The sequence below is a fragment of the Chelonoidis abingdonii genome, chromosome 6 (assembly GCF_003597395.2).
Source record: "Chelonoidis abingdonii isolate Lonesome George chromosome 6, CheloAbing_2.0, whole genome shotgun sequence".
NCBI classification, from domain to species: domain Eukaryota; kingdom Metazoa; phylum Chordata; order Testudines; family Testudinidae; genus Chelonoidis; species Chelonoidis abingdonii.
In genome coordinates this window covers 129,320,663-129,342,355 of record NC_133774.1, presented here as the reverse complement: position 1 = coordinate 129,342,355, position 21,693 = coordinate 129,320,663, and the positions used below count along the sequence as shown (strand labels likewise).

Sequence of the window (21,693 nt, the reverse complement as noted above, 5' to 3'; positions counted from 1 at the left end):
TATTAACATTTTAAAAGGAATTTATAGAGTGCCTTGAAAATATACGGGGCCTGTTTCACCACTGCATTACTCCAGTGTTGCAATGCAGTTACAGTGGTTTAAACTGCAGTAATGCAGTGCTAAATCACCCCAATTTTTAAGTTTATTTGTTACTACTACTTATTCTTCATTGAAATCATAACCTCCGATTGCTCTGCACAGGGTTATGATCTCACAAATACGGGAGCATGGCGTTGAGGGAAGATCAACTCAAAAAAGCAGATTCTAGTTTTGTGTAAATAGCCCTGAAAATTACGGGAGGCGGGAAATGCAGATAAATGTTCTGCCACATACGCAGAATTCTTTCTAAATATAGGGCCAGATCCCCAGCTGCTGTGAACTAACAGAGCTCCATTGGCTTTCAAAGGCATCAGTGGACGTTGTCAATCTTACTTCGGTGGAGCTGTCGGAGGCTCTGGCCCCAGATGTTTAAAGTTTCCCATATGAGATTGGTGGATCTTTAATATACCCAGGTGACACTCGATCTTATTTATTTTAAAATAAATTTGGCATTGGAAATGCTTTGGGAGATGTGGTTCCAAGGCCGACCGTGAGCCTCTGCTTGCAGTAACTAGGTTTGCCTAAGTACAGTTTATTGCTTACAACTTGAAGGAACTACTGTGTTCTTCAGTGGGATGTTGTTGAAAAACATTTCTGCTTCCATCTTCCCTATAGGCATGTCTTTCTCTACAAGTGTGATTAGTGGAATGAGAACATTTTGATTGTGTTACCATGAACTATTAGTGAACTGTAACAGGCAAATGACTTGCTGTCAACAGTTATAGTCACCAACTCTGGTCTACAAGATGCTGCCACACTGAAGAATTTTGTTGCATAACAATAATAATATTGGATCCTTTTAGTAAAAAACAAAACAAAACATTTTTTGTTCTACCAAAGCAGCAGAGACAAAGATAAGACACACGTAGTGTGGGTTAGTAATGACAGCTTTCGCAGCACATTTTAAATGTTCTTTGCCTTTCACATGGCTAATCTGATAAAACAGGTTTAGGATTTTTTTTTTTTGCATTGTATGTAATTGTGTTATACAGCATGTATCAGAAAAAGGTTGTTGAATATCAAATATACTATTTCTGAGGTATCTCTTGCTTCATTTTCCAGACGACAGAATATTCAGCCATGGCATCATTAGCTGGCGGATTAGATGATATGAAGGCCAATTTAACAAGCCCTACTTCCGCAGAATTAGGAGCTAGTGTTCCAGGAGCACAATCCTACCCTATCGTGACAGGTAAGACATCTTGGGAGCCTGATATATGTTGAAAAAGAAGTGTTTGTTGGCCAACTGGGGGAAGAGCTGAATGGTATTTTGCTGCTCCTGGCAACTCACTGCCATTTATAAGAGAGACATAAACATAAGAAGTTCCCCTATTCTTTTCAGAAAGTCTCAACATTGGTGTGAGTTCATAGCCATTCAAGCAATTCCAGGCCCAGACGCTCAGCTGGTGTAAATCAGTGAAGATTTCTTTAAGTCAGTCGAGCGAGACCAGTTTGCACCAGTGGAGGCTCTGGCCCTCCAAATCTAAACTCTGAGTACCAGCACATCACAAAAAGTGAGGACTTGTCTCTGCTTTGGGTGTTGCAGGTTGTTTATCATGAAAGTGTTTGGCATTTGCGACTGACCTGAATTTTGATGGCATTTCAGATTGGACTGAATTTCTGGTGCATCTGATTACTCCAAATACAGATGCTCTGGATAACTTTTGGAATTCCACTCTTGCTGTAGGCTTTGGCATTTAAAAGAAGCAATAACTCATTATAGTAGTGTTAAGTCAACTGTATTTGTGTAACAGTCATAGCCATTGAGAGGAGGTTAGGGACCAGTGGCCACTAGATTTTGATAACATTTGTCGACTGAGTCAGCTACATCACTTGGAACTAGACTGCACAAAATGCAATAGAATCTCAAAATATTTCCCGTAAGAATCATTCATGGCTTAATACATGAGCCTCTAAAATTCAAGGATGTATTTTACCTACCCTTAAACTTTTTCTTTTGTTTTTTTCATGACACTTGGTGACAGTCCAAATTTCAGCCTTAGATTTTCCTCCATTTTGCCTACTGTGGAGTTTCATTTTGGCCCAGGTCCTCCAAGTATTTTAGGCACTAACTCCCATTGAAATTGGTGTGAATTAGGTGCCTAAATACCATTGAAGATCTGAGCCTTAGCTGCTGAGAAGAATGTTGTGACATTTTTAGGTTGCTGCCATCTTGTCTTTAAGCATGGCCGTCGTGCGGAGTCTGTGAACAATTTCAAAAACACGACTTAATGCAGAGTTACTTCTGCGCAATGCAGAATCAACCTTGGGAACTTATTGCCAAGAGCTTAGCAGGATTCAAAGAAGATCATAGAATTATATGGTTAATGAGGAAATCCACATTTCTAGTAAGTAGAATATACCTATATGTACACATATATATTGGCAGGAATATAAATCATCATGCTTCAGTACATAAGGCAAACACTGAGTGATGGGAGTTAGGGGCAGTGTTCCCTCTTGCCAGGTTGTTCCATAATTGCTCACTAAAGAGCCTTTCATATTTTCCTCTGAAGCACCAGGTACAGGTCACTGCCAGAGACTGGAATTGCCATGGCTGATCAGACAAATCAAATTGGTTTTAGGATCTGATCCAATGCCCACTGAATTCAAGGGGAGTCATTCCATTGACTTTAATGGGCACTGGATCCAGTCCTGAGAGCACAGTTTGCTCATCATAACCAAGGTTGTTGAAGGGGGAAAAAGGCAGAACTTCCTAGAAGCTGTGAGAACAAATGTGTATCATGTGTTGGTTAGACTGTTTGATGTACTATTGGGAGGTGCTCAATAGCATGGTGATGGGAGCAGTGTAAGCATCTCCATAGAACAGAATAGAAGTTCCCTGTGCAAGTCTAATTTACCTGCAGTTGCTCAGCACTTCAATGCTAAGGTGATGGGTGCTAAAGGAGACGGTAAGAAGCAAATTAGGAGGGCACGTGGTTGATAAAAGAGAAATGAGTAACAATAAATTCTGTGAAGCTGAGAAAATCAGAGATGTTGGGTGGATCACCAAGGGACAATTAAGGAGGAGAAGAACAATGCAGAGGGGGTAAATATTTCTTTGCATCAGTCTTCCCCAGAGAGGATGTTGAGTGAATATCTACCTACACGAGCCCTACACTTTGCCAGTGGTAGGATGAGGCACTATGAAAGACTAAGGGCTTGTCTAGATGGGGAGTTAGTTGAGTGACAAGCTGGGGTGTTAATCTACAGCGCACTAGCATACCATGCCCCAAAAGTTCCCTAGTGCTCATTGGCCTACCCCTGTTTCAAACAGGGGAACTTGTAGTGTGCCGCTGTAACTGAGTCCATATGGACAGTTAGTGCCTGGCTAGGGTGACCAAACAGCAAATGTGAAAAATTGGGACAGGGGGTGGGAGGTAATAGGAGCCTATATAAGAAAAAGACTCAAAAATCGGGGCTGTCCCTATAAAATTGGGACATCTGGTCACCCTATGCCCGGCATGCTAAGGCAGTGTAGATTTACACCCCATCTTGCTAGGCAAAAATTAACAAAAGGAGATGCATTCTCCACCCCTCACAATTAACTTGTAGAACCTATTGCAACAAGTTTCAGAGTATCAGAGTGGTAGCTGTGTTAGTCTGTATCAGCAGAAAGAACGAGGGGTACTTGTGGCACTTTAGAGACTGAGAAATGTATTTGTTAAATACATTTGCTAGGCTCTAAGGTGCCACAAGTACTCCTCGTTCTTACTGCAACAAGATATCCCAGACACTAAGAATTTAGTAGGGTCCAAGGATTTCATCCAAACTGCTAAAGTCAATGGAAAGACTCCCATATACTTGAATGGGCTCTGGCTCAGACTTCCCCAGAAGAGCAGCTCCTTATATGGGCAATCAGATCACCCACCAGAGAAACTGCAGTCTTGTAATTCTGACTCAGGCAAAACTCCTATTTACTCCAAGGAGAGTTTGCTCAAGTAAGAAATGTGTCCCCAGACCTGCAGTGCACCCAGATTGTCCAGACCTGCAATGCACAGGAGCAACCATTTCCTCCCCACAATCCTATAGTGATAACCTGGCCATTCTTTTTATGGGCTTATTTACTTACCTGTGATGGATTAGTCAGCAATATTTACTAAAATAGGACCTGGGGACTCTAGAAAAGCCACTACTTGTTTTGTTTTAAGCTAGAACCAAATGTGAGTTCTTATGCAAAGTTATAAATAATTTTAAGAAGTTGAATCGATCTGTTGGTTTTATTTTTACGAAGCCTAGAAAAATTCTGTCACTGATCTTAGATGTGAGAGAGAACCATAACAAGATGGGTGTTTCGGAAAGGCTGAGGTATAGAATTCTTATCACACTGGAGTTTATTGTTTAATGTCTGGGTTTATAATGGTATTCACATTAGAGTTCCACTAATATGTGGAGTCTTTTTTTTGGTACTTTTGATTTATGAGAAAAATCCATACAGCTAAAATATTTCATTTTTTTGATAATATCACTGTGTGTATTATGGTGTATCATGAAGCCTCAGACAAGATCAGGGCCCACTGTGATAAGTGCTATACATACTGTGACAAAGTTCCTCCTCTACCTTGGTGGGTCCTGCGCTTCTTGGCAGATTTGCTCACCTTAGTGATCTTCCCCACAGTCTGGGTCAACTCCTCCTGTGTCTGATCAGGAGTTGGGAGGTTTGGGGGGAACCCGGGCCTCGCCCTCTACTCCCGGGTGCCGCAGGCCCTGTGATAAACAGCTGTCTATACTCCTGTAACAGCTGCATGACAGCTAACACCCCTGCTACTTCCCATGGCCTCCTCGCAAACCTTCTATCCTCACCACAGGAACCTTCCCTCCGGTGTCTGATAATGCTTGTACTCCTCAATCCTCCAGCAGACACTCTTCATCTCAGCTTCCTTGCCTCTGCTCCCAGCTCCCTCATACACAGTCCTTCCTCGGCCCTCCCTGCTGACGAGTGACCTCGCTTTTAACCAGTGCCCTGATAGCCTCCTTGAGACTGAGCGTGTTCTAATTAAAGTACTATCTCTACTCCTCTAGAAAGATCTTTAATGTGGCCTCCAGGCTGATTAGCCCTGGAGCAACTGCCATTTGGTTACCAGGGTACTAGGGATTTGTTTAGCCTGGGGCTAACATACCTGTTTCTCAGTACTTTACTGTAGCCATCTGGCCTTGCCCCATCACAATACACATAGAAAGAGACAGTCCCAACACTTTACAATCTAAATAGTCACGACAGACAAAAGCTTGGAGGGAGACAGTATTATCACCCCTATGTTATAGATGGGGAACTGACTCACGGAGGAAGAAGTCTCTAGCACAACTAGGAATTAAACCCAGATCATCTGAATCCCAGACTAGTACCTGAATCACAAACCACCATTCTTTGGACAATCTATAATAATAATATTGTAGTTTTAGAGATGAGCAAATTGGTTCAGATTAAGTAAGAACCAAGCTGAATTCCAGCTTCTCCTGAGGTTCAAAGACGTCTGGCTAACTTTTAATTCTTGATAGTGCAGAAGCATGCAAAAACTTCCTGGTTCCGGGTGAAATAAAGAGAGAATCTGTCTTGTGGTGTTTCCTGCCTAACTGAAAGCAAGGTCCTACAGTACTGAAAATCTTACAAGAAGGCTTGGCCTTCGAAGACTTCCAGCTCAGTTTTGCAGACCTAAAATTTAAGGTAGTTTAGGTAAAGGTCAGCAAAGCATTCAAACCTTGGTGTTTAAGTGTTCCAAACCACTGTGCTTTTGAAGTCTGGTCTTTGCTGCTTTTAGATGGTGTTCCAACATATGTTACTGTATAATAAACATGCTTGTTATAATACTTGGTTGTTGGGAGACCCAAAGGCAGTTTTATATTTAAAAAACTGACAAGTGAATTGTAAACTCCAGCAGAAATCTTTGATTGAAATCATCATTTTTATAGGGAATCTTTCTGTTTTGTGTGAAGCAGACCAATGAATACTGAGTGGCCCATGTTTCAGCATACAGAAGGCCATTAATGTGCAGGGTGCTTAAAAAGCCCCATATTCCAGGATGAAGATCTTGAAATATATACTCATGAGAGTTTGAGAAATAGGTTTTATTCTGGCCAAGAAAACTAATCTGGTTCTTTTGATAAGCTGAGATCTGCAGTTCAAGCTTCAGCAGTTTTTATGAAAAAGTCCGGGGACATTGCTGGGCTTCTATTTGCAAACTGACCGACGTCTAGTTCGTATTGTGAGTCTTTAAGCCATCTCATAAAGCAGTTTAATGGAAAATAGGCTGAGAACTAAGGGGATAAGTGAATTATGATCACAGGTTTTTATTGTTCTTATTCCAAGACCATGTTTTGTACAGCAAAGCAACACTGAGAAATGAGATTTGAAAGATCCTCTGTGTAATTGTTCATGTGCAGTGTGAGGTTCACGTTTCCGAGCAGACTGGTAGATCAAATTGGCAGTGATATCATTTGAATAAAAAGCACTGCTTAAACATTGGCATTCATACCAGCATATGCCTTTAAAAATAGGCCTAAGTTATGGTGAAAGGAATTGTTGATGACCGTTCTCAGCGTTGTTTCATCCACAGACTCCCTTGTGTTATGGACCGCTGGCTAACCATCTGATTAGCGAGACACCTGATTTCTCTCCATCGTTTTTATGCCACATTAAATATTAAGTTAAAAAAATTCCTTCTCTTACTGCTTGCTGCCATGGTTCATAAGCACGCTCTCCATTTGCAAGCCAATGACATGTGCCTAGCCCATTACTGCTGTAGTCAGCAGTTTCAGAGCAGCTTCTGATTGTTACTAATTACCTGCAGATGCATTTTCTCTGCTCCAGTTTGCTGATTTCAGCTTGGTTGCTATCACTTTGAGAGGACAAAGTGGCACTGAAATTGACACCTCCGCTGGCTCTCCAATACAGCACAGAGGACAGATTGACAAATCCACAGGCAGTCCTGACTGCAGCTGGTTTGAGAGTCAGTTTGCATTAGCAGTGCCCAGAAATGACTGGATTCAACTGTCGACTGGCCTAGCAAAGGAGCCAAATAAGAACATTTCATTTTAGTGGGAGCAGACACAAACTCTATCATTCAGTTAAAAGAAGATGCTTAAAACGAAGCATCCAAGGCAGATTACAGTTTTGTTTTCTCAGCAGAACAGAGGAACCTTGTCATTTACCTCCCCAGAAGCATTCAAGACCAACGATCCCTTCCTTAGCTTCCTTTCCAGGTTGCGGCAAAAGTAGTGCTAGAAATGTTGGACTTAGAGAATGCAAGGAAAATGCACCTGGCTAAGTACACTACTCCAGTTTTGGTAAACTCAACTCTGTGTTTCTTTATGTAGATTTATTTGATACCCTTAGTATAGTATATTACCCTTAGTATGGTATATTATATCAAGTAGCTATTTCTCCATAGATCCAAGCGTACAAAGCTAATACAAATAACACACATATTTCTCACAGTTGATATTCCCATATATGTTGCCAGGTTTATATTAATATGAAGTGAACTTGGCCAAATGGAAGGAAACACATGTAATGCAAAGGACCCGTATTTATCCTGGGATCTATGATGAAAGACTGTAGTTACCTGATCCCTCGCCAGATTGTTTTGTTCCTCTAGCGATGCCTCAATTTATTCGGTAGCTTTGTCTCATTAATCTCTAGCCTACTTCATGTCATATTCATCCTGACAGGCAGTGGCTGCTATTTACGTGCCAGTGTTTTGCCAAAGCTTTTGTTGCATTTCAGTGCTTGTTTATCATTTCTAATGCTGCGAGCAATATGGTAGGGAGGTAGCAGGCCTGGAGAACTTTCCATGGAACCTGATGGAAAGTGCTTAAAATGGACAATGATGCTGAAAACAACCCCCAGGCTGATCTCATGGCACTTGCATTTTTAAATCATTACAGATTAGACTAGGTCTCCCCTACATAGGCAACTTGCCCAAGATCTACGGGGAGTCTGTGGCAGAACCAGGACTCAAACACAGGTCTACCTGCAACCCAGTCCTGGGCCTTAACCATGGTTAGCTTTCTGGCATGCTGCAAAGTTAGCCTTTTCCCTCAAGCCTCTGGATAGGCTGATGCTTGGGTGATGCACTGGTCTTGTTGATGGGTATTTTTATTATCAGAGCTAGCTTTTGTGGTGTCTGGAAGGGTAATCAATCGAGTGTGAGCCATGGTTGTGTTTGAAGCGTTGTAAAGCTCCCAGAGCCTAGGATTAGTGCACAAAAAATCTAAGGGTGTCAGACTTGAGCTCACCGGTCCCACTCCTATTGACTTTAAAGGGAGCAAAGTTAGGCCACTATTGAGTGGTTTTTGAAAACCTCACCCTAAGCAACCAAATAAAATATTGCAAAGACTACTAATAAAAGCACCATTCTGGGATACATGCTAAATATTAATGTATTCTTGTTTGTTCCTTTAGGACATAAATCACTCAGTGTCTTGTGTGATCTGAGAAGTTCTTGATCCAAACAGGATTTATTTTAGCCACGTTTCCTGGGAGGGAGAGGGGAAGGTACATGGTGTGCTTCACCCCCCTCCACAATGGTATTTATCCAAAAACAATACCTGGGGACAGATCTGCTGTGGATGGAAATGGCCATAGTTCCATTGCAATCCATGGAGCTAGGAGTGTGTACACCTGACAAGCACTGAAAGTGCTGGAATGTAGAGTATACAGATGAGGTCACCTTGGTATCCATTGTTTTACTAGTTCCATCTCCTGCTGATGTCTATATGATTGACCATGCCTTGGAAATCCTAAAGGATGAAATAAAACTTCCCAGTTGGGGGTTTTCCCTTTGAAGCTTTTTAAATCTTCCTTTTCTAACCTCTTACCAGAAGATAACATGTTTTACATCTGCCCCGAGGAATAAAAACGCCTCTGAGTTAGGATCTCAAAAGGCTACTATCACAGTTAGGGAATATATCGCAAAACATCTTCTGGGAATGTGTGTTAGGAGGAAGGGGAAATGCACAAGAGATCTTTAACTAAACCCACCTTTTCTTCTTTTTGTCGGTCATTGATATTTCCATGATCTTAGGATCTGGCTCATTCATAATTATTGTTTTAAATATATATATATGTTAAATATAAATTAGAGAAATATAAATGTCTCATGTTTATAAGGAGCTGAGGTATTGCGGTGCTGGATGAAGTATAAATACCTAACTAGACCGAATAAATAATTGACATGAGATCGGGTATGCAATTGTCATGGAATAAACTCTTACATAGGGTTGCTAGAGTAAATACTGCCTTGCTTTCTTCTGGCTTGAATGACTCTGCAGACAGGCTTCCCTCATATCATAACAGAATCACTGCCATTTTTTTTTCATAAGTTTTACTTTCTCTTTATTCTGGTCATGCTGAAAACAGAAAAAGTTTAACCAACTGATAGAGTGCAGCTCTCTTCAACCCTTATATAGCCTCTGGGATTGATGCCAAGGTAGCTAAGAAAGGGCTATTTATCTTTTAGGTAGAGCACCTTATCTGACCTGCCTTTTATGACCCCTTTTTTGATGATGATCTGAGACAGCTACATTACTTTTCATGTCAAATTGAAAATATAACGTGAAAATAAAAATACTAAAATAAAATAAATTAAAAACTCACATTTATTTTTGAATAATAGCTAGAAAAAAAGGACTTTTCAGCCATCCTTTCACACTCAAATTCCCAGTGAAGTCAATGCGTGGATTTGGTGTGCAAAAAATGTATGCATGGGGTCCTAATTTCATAAATGTTGAGTGCAAAAGTGGAACAGACCTAATAGCGCTGGGAAAATTATTGTGGAACCTGCAATATCTGATCACTGAGGAAAATACCCATTGGTTTTAGTTATATACTTTTATTTAAAGAATTGTTAAATATTTTTATCTAGTTGGTTCTGAAGGTCATTTTTTCATAGTTGTTAATTTCAGGTCAAACCCTGGTCTCACAGAGAACAATGAAGAGTTGCCATTGACTTCATTTGCAACCAAGATTTAGCCCATAAAGAACATTTACAGACACTTGAATTTTTGAAAGCATTTAGAGAGGAAGGATGGTCATGTGGTTATAAGGTACTCGCTATGCCTCATAAAATCTGGCTTCAGGTCCCAGCTCTGCCACCAACTTCTGTTGTGACCTTGAACAAGCCTGGTGTGCCTTCATTCCCAGTCTGAAAAATGGGCTAACACTTGCTTTGTGTGTCTTGTCTAAGAGTGCAAGATCTGTGGGGTAGGGAATTGGTTGCTATTTGTTTGTAGTCCCTTCTGTACTAATAATTAGAGGGGGTTCGAAAAATGCCAAGGTTTTGAAAATAATAATAAAAAAAAATCATCCTCAATTGGGACAAAATCCGAAATGTCAACATTTTTTCTGAAACTAAAATTCCAAACAAATTTTTATTTTGGGTCAATTGAAACATTTCATTTTCATGAATTCAAAACATTTCATCTTGATTTTGACCATTTTTTATTTATAAAGTAAATTAAATTTCAAAATAAAAAGTTGTTTCAAAATGAAAAATTGAAACCTTTCATTTCAAAAAATGTCAAAATGAGACATTTGAAAATTTGTTTTTCTCCAATTTTTTTCTAAACAAAATTTTACATATATCAATAAGGTTTTGCAAAGCATTTCAGTGTAGCCAAAACAGTACTGGCAGTAGCTTGGATTGCTAAAAGCATTTCAAACAAGTGGGACAAATCAGGGCACATCATTGGAACTCTGATTATTGATGATGTCAGAAGAGTTTTGACAAACATTTTTTGACCAGCTCTAATAGTAATAGCAACAAGCCTTGCTATAACTATTTCTATATAGAAATTGTGAGTAGCGCCTGAACATTATCACCCGATAATGTTGCAGTGCAAATTGGTGATAGGAGATGCCTACTCCAAGAACAATAAAATGCCAGATTTACAGCTCACTCTCTGTACTTAACAGATAATTGTGCAGATGCCTTTTTCAGCAACCTGTTTGTCCCTCTGAATAGGGCCTGTCATGTTGTGAAAAAACTCCCATAAGCTCCCTTGGAAAGGCAGCCAATCTCAAAAATGTGTCATTTTTTAATGATGGCCCAGAGTTTAGCTGAAACATGGTTGACTTTTTCCATTTTTTTGTCCTTCCATTCAAAAAGAACGAGTGTGTCTGAGAAGGGACAGATATTATCACCCTGGCCCGCACACTGCTTAAGACCGTGTTGAGGAACTAACTGGTTCTGGTTCTTTTCAAGACATACATCCTGATCCTATTGGGAGTTTTATCATTGATTTAAACAGTGGTAAAAATGTCTCAATGTAAAGTATCCATATTAATAATTTGCATTTATGTAGCATCTTGCTTTTCATGCTTATCTCCATTGACTTCAGTTGGAGATCAAGCATAAATAGTGAAATCCTGGCCCAATTGAAATCCGTGGAAATATTTTGATGGGTCCAGGATCCACCTGAGGTGTCTCAACTTGGGCACCCAAAATTAGTGGATATTTTTGACTATTTGGAGACCTGAGAGATTTACCCAAAGTTAGACACAGAAGACCAGCGGCAGATCCTGAATTAGACTTCAGCACTCCAGATCCCCAATGATATTCTACTGGACTACTCCGTTGTTACTTCAACACAGTGTAGTCAAATCTCCTCCCAAGTGGCATTTTATGATTCCAGAGAAATAATGTAAGTTTGTCTCAGACTCCCAGACTGCAAATAAAAATAACTGAAAGTGAAAAAACTCCAGTTAATAGAGACGTTATCTGAATTGCTCTTCTGAGGAGCACGACTAACAATACATCTGAAAGTTCTAGAGATTCAGCTGACATGAAACTTCTAAGTAGGCAGAATGATGCATTAGAACCTTATATGGCTCCAATTGTCATAATGTTGGAGCATCTCACAGTCTTTAATGCTTTTATCCTCACACCGCCCCTGTGAGGTAGGGCAGTGCTTTGATCCCCCTTATACAGATGGGGATAGTAGCACAGAGGGGTTAAGGGCCAGATTTTCAAAGGTATTTAGGTGCTAAGTGCCTACCTCAAATTGAAATCAATGAGTTAAGTGCCTATGTGATCTTCAGGTGCCTAAATCCCTTTAAAAATCTGGCCCTACATGACTTGCCCTGGGCTCACTCAATACCTATCTGGCAAAACAGGACTTTGTCTTTTCCAACTCCAGCCCTACCACTGCACCGTCCTTCCCCTAAATCCTTTTCATAGGGATGGTTAGTAGCTCAGTACCTCAAGGAGCCTTCCTAGGATGGGTGATCTGAAAAAAGTGGTGAGCTGTGAGGAGGAAAAATCTGTGAATAATGCCACATTATTTAATTAATCAAGACTGTAAGGAGTTCCAGAAGGACCTAACCCAGCTACGGAGGAGGGGCAACAGGACAGCAGATGAAATTAAGCATAGACATGTCCAAGATGGAAGAGACCGTTTGAACAGCTCATACATGGGCATAGGTTCTAAATTAACTAAATGGAGGGGAAAGGCCTAGGCTTTATTGTTTACACTGAACTGTCCACATCTGCTCAGTGTGAAACGTTGGTCAAACTGCAAACAAAATGTTAGGGATGGAGAATAATACTAACAACCCGGTAATTCCATTTGTGCACTGAGGGCGTGTCCGCACCTCAGATACTGTATTCCATTGTAATCGCACAGTCTTCAAAAGTCTGAGTCAGAAAAAGCAAAGGTTTAGGGAAGGGCAATGAAAATTATGACACAGGTTTCCTTAGCAGGAGGTATTAAAAGGATTAGAACTGGTAGTAAGGCTTGACATGGTAGAACTGCAGATAAGGAATGGTATGGAGATGGGTCCTTGGGCAGGCCTGTCATTGTACTAAAATGATGTTCACCCAAGGATGTGAACTAAAATGACCATCCCTTTTTTTTTTACTCAATATACAATTAACATGTGGAACTCACTGCCACAAGATGTCTTTGAGGCAAAGAATTCACCAGTTTTTTAAAAATAGGATTAATTTCTCTGAATAATAAGCTACATTAGGTAGGATAAAAATGTGTATGGAATAGAAACCCTGAAGCTTCAGGATCTACGACAAACTGCTACCAACTTTGGGTTAGGAATAAACTTTCCCATATTTATGCTATTGCATAAATGTCCATTCAGACTAATTTGCACTCACCATCAATAGAGAGAGGATACTTTTTCTGTTTTGTTCTGGTTCTTATTATGTGCCCAACATCATGGTGTCGGGGCACCTTACATTATGGCATTAAGCAATTTAAGAGGTATCAGTTATGTGTTTCTTTCCTACTTCCTCTTCCTGGTTTCTGGAATTGCACATGGATTTTTAAAAATGTATGCTGTGTAATGTGTTTGCGTCAGTGATTGCAGGAAGAAGTTTGCCTTGCACCTGATGAGAAAATAGTTCTTGGATCCTGGGGTCGTTTGTTCCACAGTCTGAGATGAACCCCTGAAAACGCCCTGTCTCCTTTATCGTTGCTGGAGGCTGCTCCATTGTACCAGGGAAGCGCACTCCTCTTATTTGCTCTTTGGTCAGATATTGAGTGAGACTTTGTCAGACTTGGTGAGCAAGGCTGTTATATGGGCCCCTCTGTGCCCACTGCATAGAACTGTCAGTCACTGACAACTCTCTTCTTGAGAGCTTGGCTCTGCAGCCCAAGCTGTAAAGACTCCTGCTTTTAGCTCTGCAGGTCACTGGCTCAGTCCCTGGTGTTGGCTACCATGATGGCCGTCACACTTACACGTGTGTCTCACTGGCACACTAGAAGGTTGGGAGGTAGGCTTCAATCTGACAGGAGTGGGAGAGCAGTAGACAGACATGCTGCTGGGCTTCTAGTAGGTAGGTTTGATTTTTTACAGGGCCACGAGAGGCCGTGATGTTTTGCGAAGTGAGACTCCTTTGTGGAGGTTCCCTCCAGCTGAAAGGTTATGTCATCACTGATGAACTGGGAGGGCTGCTCCTGCTAGATGTACTTTCAGTAATGTTTACATGGGGATGAAAGGTTAGACACAAGATTTTACGGAGGCATGTATCATAGCTTTCCCACTCAGATTTGAACCTTAGCGTTCATAAACTGAGAAGCTAGCATGAAACCTCTAAGCTTAATTACCAACTTAGATTTGATAGCTTGCCACCAACCAAAAATTCCAGTGTTTTGGCTCACTCTGATCTCCTCAAAACCTTCCCTGGGGAACCCCCAAGACTCAGATGCCTTGAGTCTACAACAAAGGGAAATAACCCACTTCCCTTCCCCCTCTTTCTCCCACCCAGAATTTCCTCTCTGGGCTAACCTGAGAGTTACTGATGCAACCTATTTACATCACAATACCAAGAAGCATGTCTCCTCTCTTCCCATAAGAGGACCAACCCAAATACAAGGAACAAAAAGATTCTACTCTCTTCCCCCTTAGCTTCTCCCTCCCACCAATTCCCTGGTGCTGCAGAGATTCACCCTCCGTAGATCTAACACAAGGAAATTTCCCTCCTCTTCATCCCTTAGCCAAAGAGAAAAAAACTCAACCAAGGTCTTAAAAAGAAAACTTTATATAAAAGAAAGAAAAAGACATAAAAACATGATCTCTGCATTAAGGTGACAATACACAGGGCTATTGCTTAAAAGAAAAATAGGAATAAACAGCCTTATTCACAAGAGACACAATTAAACATTCCAGCAAACTACACACGTGTAAATACAAAAAAACCCACAATAATAGCCTATTGTTTTTCTACCTTTGTACTTACAACTTTGAAACTGAAGTTAGAAGCCTGAAGATAGAAAAAGATCCTCTCATAGCTGAGAGCCAGACAAAAGACACAGACACAAAACATTCCTCCATCAGCTTTGAAAAATCCGGTTTCCTGATTGGTCCTCTGGTCAGGTGTTTGGTTCTCTTTGTTAACCCTTTACAGGTGAAAGAAACATTAACCCTTAGCTCTTTATTTATGACAGCATGTCACAACCTCTCACGCTCTTCACGAGAGTCAATGTAGCTAGGAACAGCTTCAGGAGTTCGTTTCCCTCTCTGATTCCAGGCAGGTGCAGCTCCCTTTCTCCCCGGCTTCCAGGAACCAGGCACCAAAGCTATATAGAAAACTGGGAAATTAGCTAACAAACACTATGTTTAGTGACACTTGTGTTACGACAGGGCACATCCACGAAAAACCTTAAAAGTAAGGAAGATAGAGGTTGAGGAGAAATCTCAAGACAGTGGAACGTACAAGTCTATGTTTACCCATCAATTAAACACCCATGGCTGGCCTGTGTCAGCTGACTTGGCCTCGCTGCCGATGTTTAATTGCAGTGTAGACACACCTATATTGCCTACAGCCCTGTTGATAACACAGTCTGGTGCACGGTAAGTCTTTCGCTTCCATCTCCAGTAGATATTTAGCTTTCTCAAACTCGCATTCTACTGCATAACTCAATCAGTGACCTCTGCAGCACTAGGGCAAAATCACTTCCCCAGCACGTGGCATGTGTCACAGTCAGATGTGCTGATCTGCTGATAGCAAAATACATGAGATTGCTGGGGGAACAGGCGTAGCACAGTATCCAGCTCCTACACAGGTGGGGAAGAGGGTAAAGAGTCCCGCCATTTGTGTATTCACTCTTGGGTTTAGGTACCTAACTCCACACATGCCTGGGCCCAATCTTGTCTGTTAATATTAGCATTGCCATTGGTATTTAACAAGCACTGGAATTGATGGCCATATCAGAGGAAGGATAATTCAGTGGTTCAGATGCTAGCCTGGAACTCAGACACGGGCTGATTTCCTAGCTCTGCTACAGACTGACCGGATGATCTTGGGCAAGCCACTTAGCTGCTCGGTGCCTTGGTTCCTCATCTGTACAAGAATAATAGACCCCCCCCCACCACTTCACACTGTATTTTCAGGCTAAATGTTAAAGACTGAGAGGTGCTTGAATAGGATTATTATGTGGGTCATATGTGCCTTTGACACAAGGAGTAGGATATGACTAGCAAAATGAGGTTGTTCCCCCCCCACTTTTGATCTCCTGAGGGACTTCAGTTTGACCTAGATTGTTCACATGTTGTCCTGTAGTTTTACTGACCCAGCTGGCTCTTGGTAATTCTGTCAAACATATGGATGGCGAAACCTGCATTTGTCCCGTGTGTGCAGTGTTGCATCTAAACTGTGGCTCTCCCAGGTACTCCTATGTCCAGTTTATTACCATTATTGCTTGTTTTCCTCTAGCCCCATGTGGCCTAGCTGAGATCACGGCCTCCAGGTGTAAGCAACGTGCAACACATAGTAAGAGATCGTCCCTGGCACAAAGAGCGTAAGGGAGTTAATTTTACAGAAGGGGAACCGTGGCATCAAGTGATTAACACATAGGTGAAGTGTGAGTGCAGTCCAGAGCCTTAGCCTCGAGACTAGTTGGAAAGAGAGAGTTTTTTCTACCTGTCCCAAATCTTTCTTTCCGAAGAGAACAGATTATCAGGGCTGCTGCCATTCTGTTAGTGCCGCTGGCGGTGGTGCTCGTAACTACGGTTAGCCTTGCCAATGCAGATTCACTGGTACTGAAGTGTGATTTTTTAATTTTTTTTTTTGCAAATATATTCTTTAATTCAGTAGGACTTTTTTTCCTGAAAAAAGCCTGCCACCCAGGCTTCGTAGTGGGCCCGGGAAGCAGTGGGGTGGCTCTGTACATCATTTATGAGTACCAGGAGGAGAGTCTTTCTCAGCACTCTCCTGCTACAATTCTCCAAGGCTTTCCCAGTGTTACACCCAGTCTCTTGGCTGGCATTTGTATCTCATGGATCCTTTGCTGCTCCCTGAAATGCACCTGCAAGCTGGATATCAGTCTGCACAGCAAGCTTACTTGTATCATGAAAAGGGGGTGACACTGTGTTGTATGGTTAGGTGACCTCATGACAGGTTGCCAGAGATGTCCTGTACCTGCTGATACTGGGGGGTTCAGAGTGAGGGCAGTGGCTTCAGCAGATGTTACTGGGCATGCTCAGTACATGTGAGCGTGCTCAGTATAAGCCAAGCAGCAAATTGGGGACCGGGGGGCGGTGGGGTGGGGGGGGCTCCCACGTGTTACATTCTGATGATCTCTCCTCTCATTTGGTACCGAGCTGTCACCTCCAGTCGGCCCATTTACTAAGTGTTTAGCCCGGCACCTTCATGCTTTCCCCATACCGCCTTTCCCGCTTGGGTGGAGTTCCCTGCAAACATCCACAAAGCTGCCTCGTGACCTGCCTACAGGTCCCTCCCCAAAACAGTCCCTTGTCGTGATGCCTACCAGAGACTTGACAACAGTTGGACCGCTGGTGTGCTGAGCCCACTGGCCATTGTACTGACCAGCATTGTCTCACTGTGTCCTTGTGCTCCCCTCTCTGTTGTCTCATCTTATACCTAGATTGCAAGGCTCCTGGAGTGTGGACCGTCTCTTTGGTCTGTGTTTGTGCATCGGCTAGCACAGTGGGGTCCGGGTTCGTGACCGGGGCTCCGAGGTGCTACGGTCAGACTACTGCTATCAGTAATAAATTACAACACCTGCCATGCTGGCTCAGCACCCCTATGCTGTGGGTGTGGTGGTAGGCAGGAGGACAGCTTGTTCTGACTCCTACGTGCAGAGCCCCGAGGTCTGCATGGCCAGTGTAGAGAGGCTTTCTCCTCTCTGTGCCCTGGCATCGGTGTGAAGTCCGAAAACTCCAGCAGCTCTAATGTGTCATCCCTGCACCCTCTGCCCTACCTCCATTTACTCCCCAGACGTGTGCTCCATCATGGTATAGAGGAAGGCTGTAAGGCAGCACTTTTCGGTGTCCCTGGCATGCAGTGGAAAGCATAGCACCTCAGTCTGCCATCATCACAGCCGGCTTCCTGGAGGGATTCTTTCTTTTGACCTTTGTAATTATTCCTGTTCCATTTTTTTCTCTTCCCTAAAACTCCAGCACTCCTCTCCAGTGTGCTAAAGATGTGAGTGAAATTGATGACTAGAACGTCTCAAGTCTTTATGATGATGAATGACTTGCACTGCCAAAGCTTTTATTGTCTGTGATTTGGGAAGAAGGGGGAAACTGATTTATCATGGCTGACTGTCGTGCTGTTTAATACAGTTATAAATCCTGACGTCACTGACTGGTGGTATGAACTAGAGAACTCCTCTGGTTAACCCCCTCCCCCACCCCCTTTGTTTAACTTTTATAGATTCTCCCTTTCATAGCTCTGCGCTTGGCTGTCACGGTTACACTCATCAGAAGGTAACATTCAGAAAGTAATTTAAAAGCATGGGAGTCCCTGCATTCAAAATGTCTGCCACATGCTTTAGGGCAGGGCAAATCAAGTGGGGGTATTGCAATGGACTTTCCCATCACAAAGCCAACGCTGACATTTTGCAGTCCACCTGGGTCCAGTACTGCACCTCGTACCAATGTGAGTCAGGACTGTGGGTCTGAGCCCCTACGCTGTGAGGAGGAAACACAGCCAGACCGGTAACATACACTAAGCAAGTGCTAGCGAGGGGGACCAGATCTTTAGTCCTGTTGCAGCTGCTTTGCAGCACTTTGGTGATTTAAAGTGACTTGAACCTGGCTTAGGGGGACAACCTGTTGTACAGCAGCAGGCCCCACCAATTTAGGGGTGTGGTCTGGAGAAAGGGGGAGTGGCCAACTTTAGCAATCCCCAGCTGCTGGAGCAGCCCTTGGGAGCTATGGGTAGCAGGTGTAATGCAGAGCAGCCTAAAGGCAGTTCTCCATTTAAACTGAGGGACCAAACTGGTTGCTGACTCAGGGGAGAGTGAAGGTGCTGCTTTCCTCTACTCCTGAGCTAGGGAGGCTACACAGCAGTTTTTATTATAACCCTCTGTTTTCACACGCTCATAACTTGTGGAAACTTTCACCCTTTGGGCTGGCATTTGCCACCGTTGGCTTACTGCATTCAGATAAATGTAGTGAAGGTGTGAACAAATCCCCTTCTGTCATTTTTGAGTTATGAGACAGTTAGGAAAAGGACACCTTTTCTCATTGTCTAAAATAACCAAATTACACGAAAAACACCCAAAACCAAACCAAAATGCATTAGCAATCCCTCTGTAAAATCTTAGTGGAGACAAAGCATCTGTAATTTTACTGTGAGGTAAACCAGGTAAGCTCAATACTTATATTCCCCTGTCAATGGTTGACCTTGCCTAGTTTATCTCTCAGTAAAATTACAGTGCATCATCTCTGGTAGGATTTTAGGGATAGCTATCATGCGTGAGTTACCCTGTGGCAAAATGTGCTATTTTGGGCATCGAAGACAAAACTTCAGCCTCCGCACTGGTCCTCTGCCAACTCACTGATCCAGTTCCACCGGGACAACATCTTAAAAGCCATCATCGTTATAGCACCTAGAGACAGTATTCAGGACCAGCCCCCATCATGTTAGGTGCTGTACAAATGTACAGACTGACATGATTTCAACTCTGTCAGTCAGGAATTATAATTGGAGTTATTTATATTTTAGACAAGTGTTATGTATAATAGTCAAATGTTACGAGTCAAGTCACTCACAAAGAAAGGGAAGGAAGGAAGAACTTGGATGAGGGTACATAGTCTATGAAACTATCTGCACAACCTGGTAGTACTGAGTCAGAGTGCTCTCCTCCTCCTCTTTTCTACCAATGTCTAAAATATAAATTAGAGCCAGTCAGAATTTTCTTCAGTGTTTGACCTACTCTAATGTAAATGTGCCCGCTGGTGCGTATGCTACCACTTCCCTCCATACCAATTCACAGGGATGTGAGGTGCCGTAGTACTTACCTACAGAGCATGGAGTCTTTAGCGCAAACTGTAGTAGCTCATAACTTTAGCTCTGGAGATTCCCTGGTTCAGTTCCTGCTGTGTCAGCCATGCTAGTGGCCTTCATACAAACAGATAAATACAATAGAGCTCAGCAGTCCCCACTGGCCATCTACATCGCTATTACCAGCTGGCAATTTCCCACAGGAATGATGGTAGAAATGTCTTGAGTAGGGCTTCTGTTTTTCAGGGTTCATTTTGGGGGGCGTGGGTATTTTTAGCAGTTGTTGTTAGTTTTATGTGGATGTCCAAACACCATTTCCAGTGTTTTATTGGTGTTTATCTGTTAAAACTGAAAATCCGAAGCCCTAGTCTTGAGGAAGGATGGTAAAGAGGAGAGGGTAGTCGCTTTATAGACTATTTCTGGGGGGGTATTTTAAGGTGTAAGGGGCAGTGTGGAGGAAAGCCCTGAGACTAGGCTAGCTGGCTGATCAAATATGAGAACATAAGAATGGCCCTACTGGGTCAGACTAATGGTCCATCTAGCCCAGTATCCTGTCTACTGACAGTGGCCAGTGCCAGGTACCCCAGAGGGAATGAACAGAACAGGCAATGATCAAGTGATCCATCCCCTGTCGCCCATTCCCAGATTCTGGCAAATAGGGGCTGGGGACACCATTCCAGCCCATCCTGGCTAATAGCCATTGATGGACCTATCCTCCATGAACTTATCTAGTTCTTTTTTGAACCCTGTTATGGTCTTGGCCGTACTTACATGTATTTCACCCCCCAAAATGGTTTCATTTAATTTTTTTCATCTTTTTGGAAATACTTTAAAAATGTTTTGTTGGGGGGAAAAACACTTTCACATTTTTACTTTCATCTTCCCTATTCAGTGGAAAATGGGGTTTCCCTTACTAAAATGAAATGAAAAATATTTTTTTGTCAAAAAACTCCAAACCCCAAAACAGTCGTTCCTCTTTGATGAAAATATTTGAATGGCTTTTATAAACAGCTAATTCAACAAATGTAGTGATGGAGGGAAGAAGGGAGATGAGGGTGTTAGTAGAAGAGGCTGGTGGGATCAAGCAAAAGTTTTTTAAGGCTATGAGAGCTGGTGTTGTGGGGGAAGAAATTAGAGAACAGTGAGCTGGTAAGGAGGAGGATGAGGTGGTTGATGAGAGTGGATATTTGATGTGGGTAGGGATGGGGCTGTTGGGGCAAATGGAGGGGAACATGTTTGAAATAATTTAGATTTTTAAGTACGTCACAGTTTCCTGTATTTTACTGGCACTGGAAATGGAAAGGCCAAAACACTATAAAGGATTCTTTTCTTAGAGGATTTTCAGCCCAGTTTTGCAGAGCCCAGGGGTTACCTTTTGGGTGCTTATCCAAACTGAACTCATGCACTGATCCTTTTAAGCAGCGCCGGCTCTAACCATTTCGCCGCCCCAAGCACGTCGGCACGCCATGGGGGGCGCTCTGCCGTTCCCGTGGCTCCGGTGGACCTCCTGCAGACGTGGCTGCAGAGGGTCCGCAGGTCCTGCGGGTCTGGTGGACCTCTCGCAGACGTGCCTGCGGATGCTCCACCAGAGCCGTGGGACCGGCGGACCTTCCTCAGGGACACCTGCGAGAGGGCCACCAGAGCCGCCTTCCACCCTTCCGGCAACCGGCAGAGCACCCCCTGCGGCATGCCGCCCCAAGCACGTGCTTGGTGTGCTGGGGCCTGGAGCCAGCCCTGCTTTTAACGTTAGCCTATCAGTACAAAAACAGTGAGGCCAAACTATTAGCATGAAATTAAAATTAGAGGTGATCAGGAATTTTCTTTAGGAATGATATTTAGACGGAATATGTCATTGCCACAGAACTGAAATTTTCTACAAGAAGATTTTAAG

General features: G+C 42.7%; 1 protein-coding gene across 2 annotated transcripts in view; it reads left to right on the top strand.

Annotated features, from left to right (window-relative positions):
* Positions 1–21,693, top strand: part of PAX5 (paired box 5) — a 232,295-nt gene that overhangs the window by 119,793 nt on the left and 90,809 nt on the right. For both annotated transcript variants that reach the window (XM_032778743.2, XM_032778746.1), the window contains exon 7: positions 1,162–1,291. In XM_032778743.2, the coding sequence (XP_032634634.1) occupies positions 1,162–1,291 (130 nt within the window). The remainder of the gene's footprint in view (positions 1–1,161; positions 1,292–21,693) is intronic.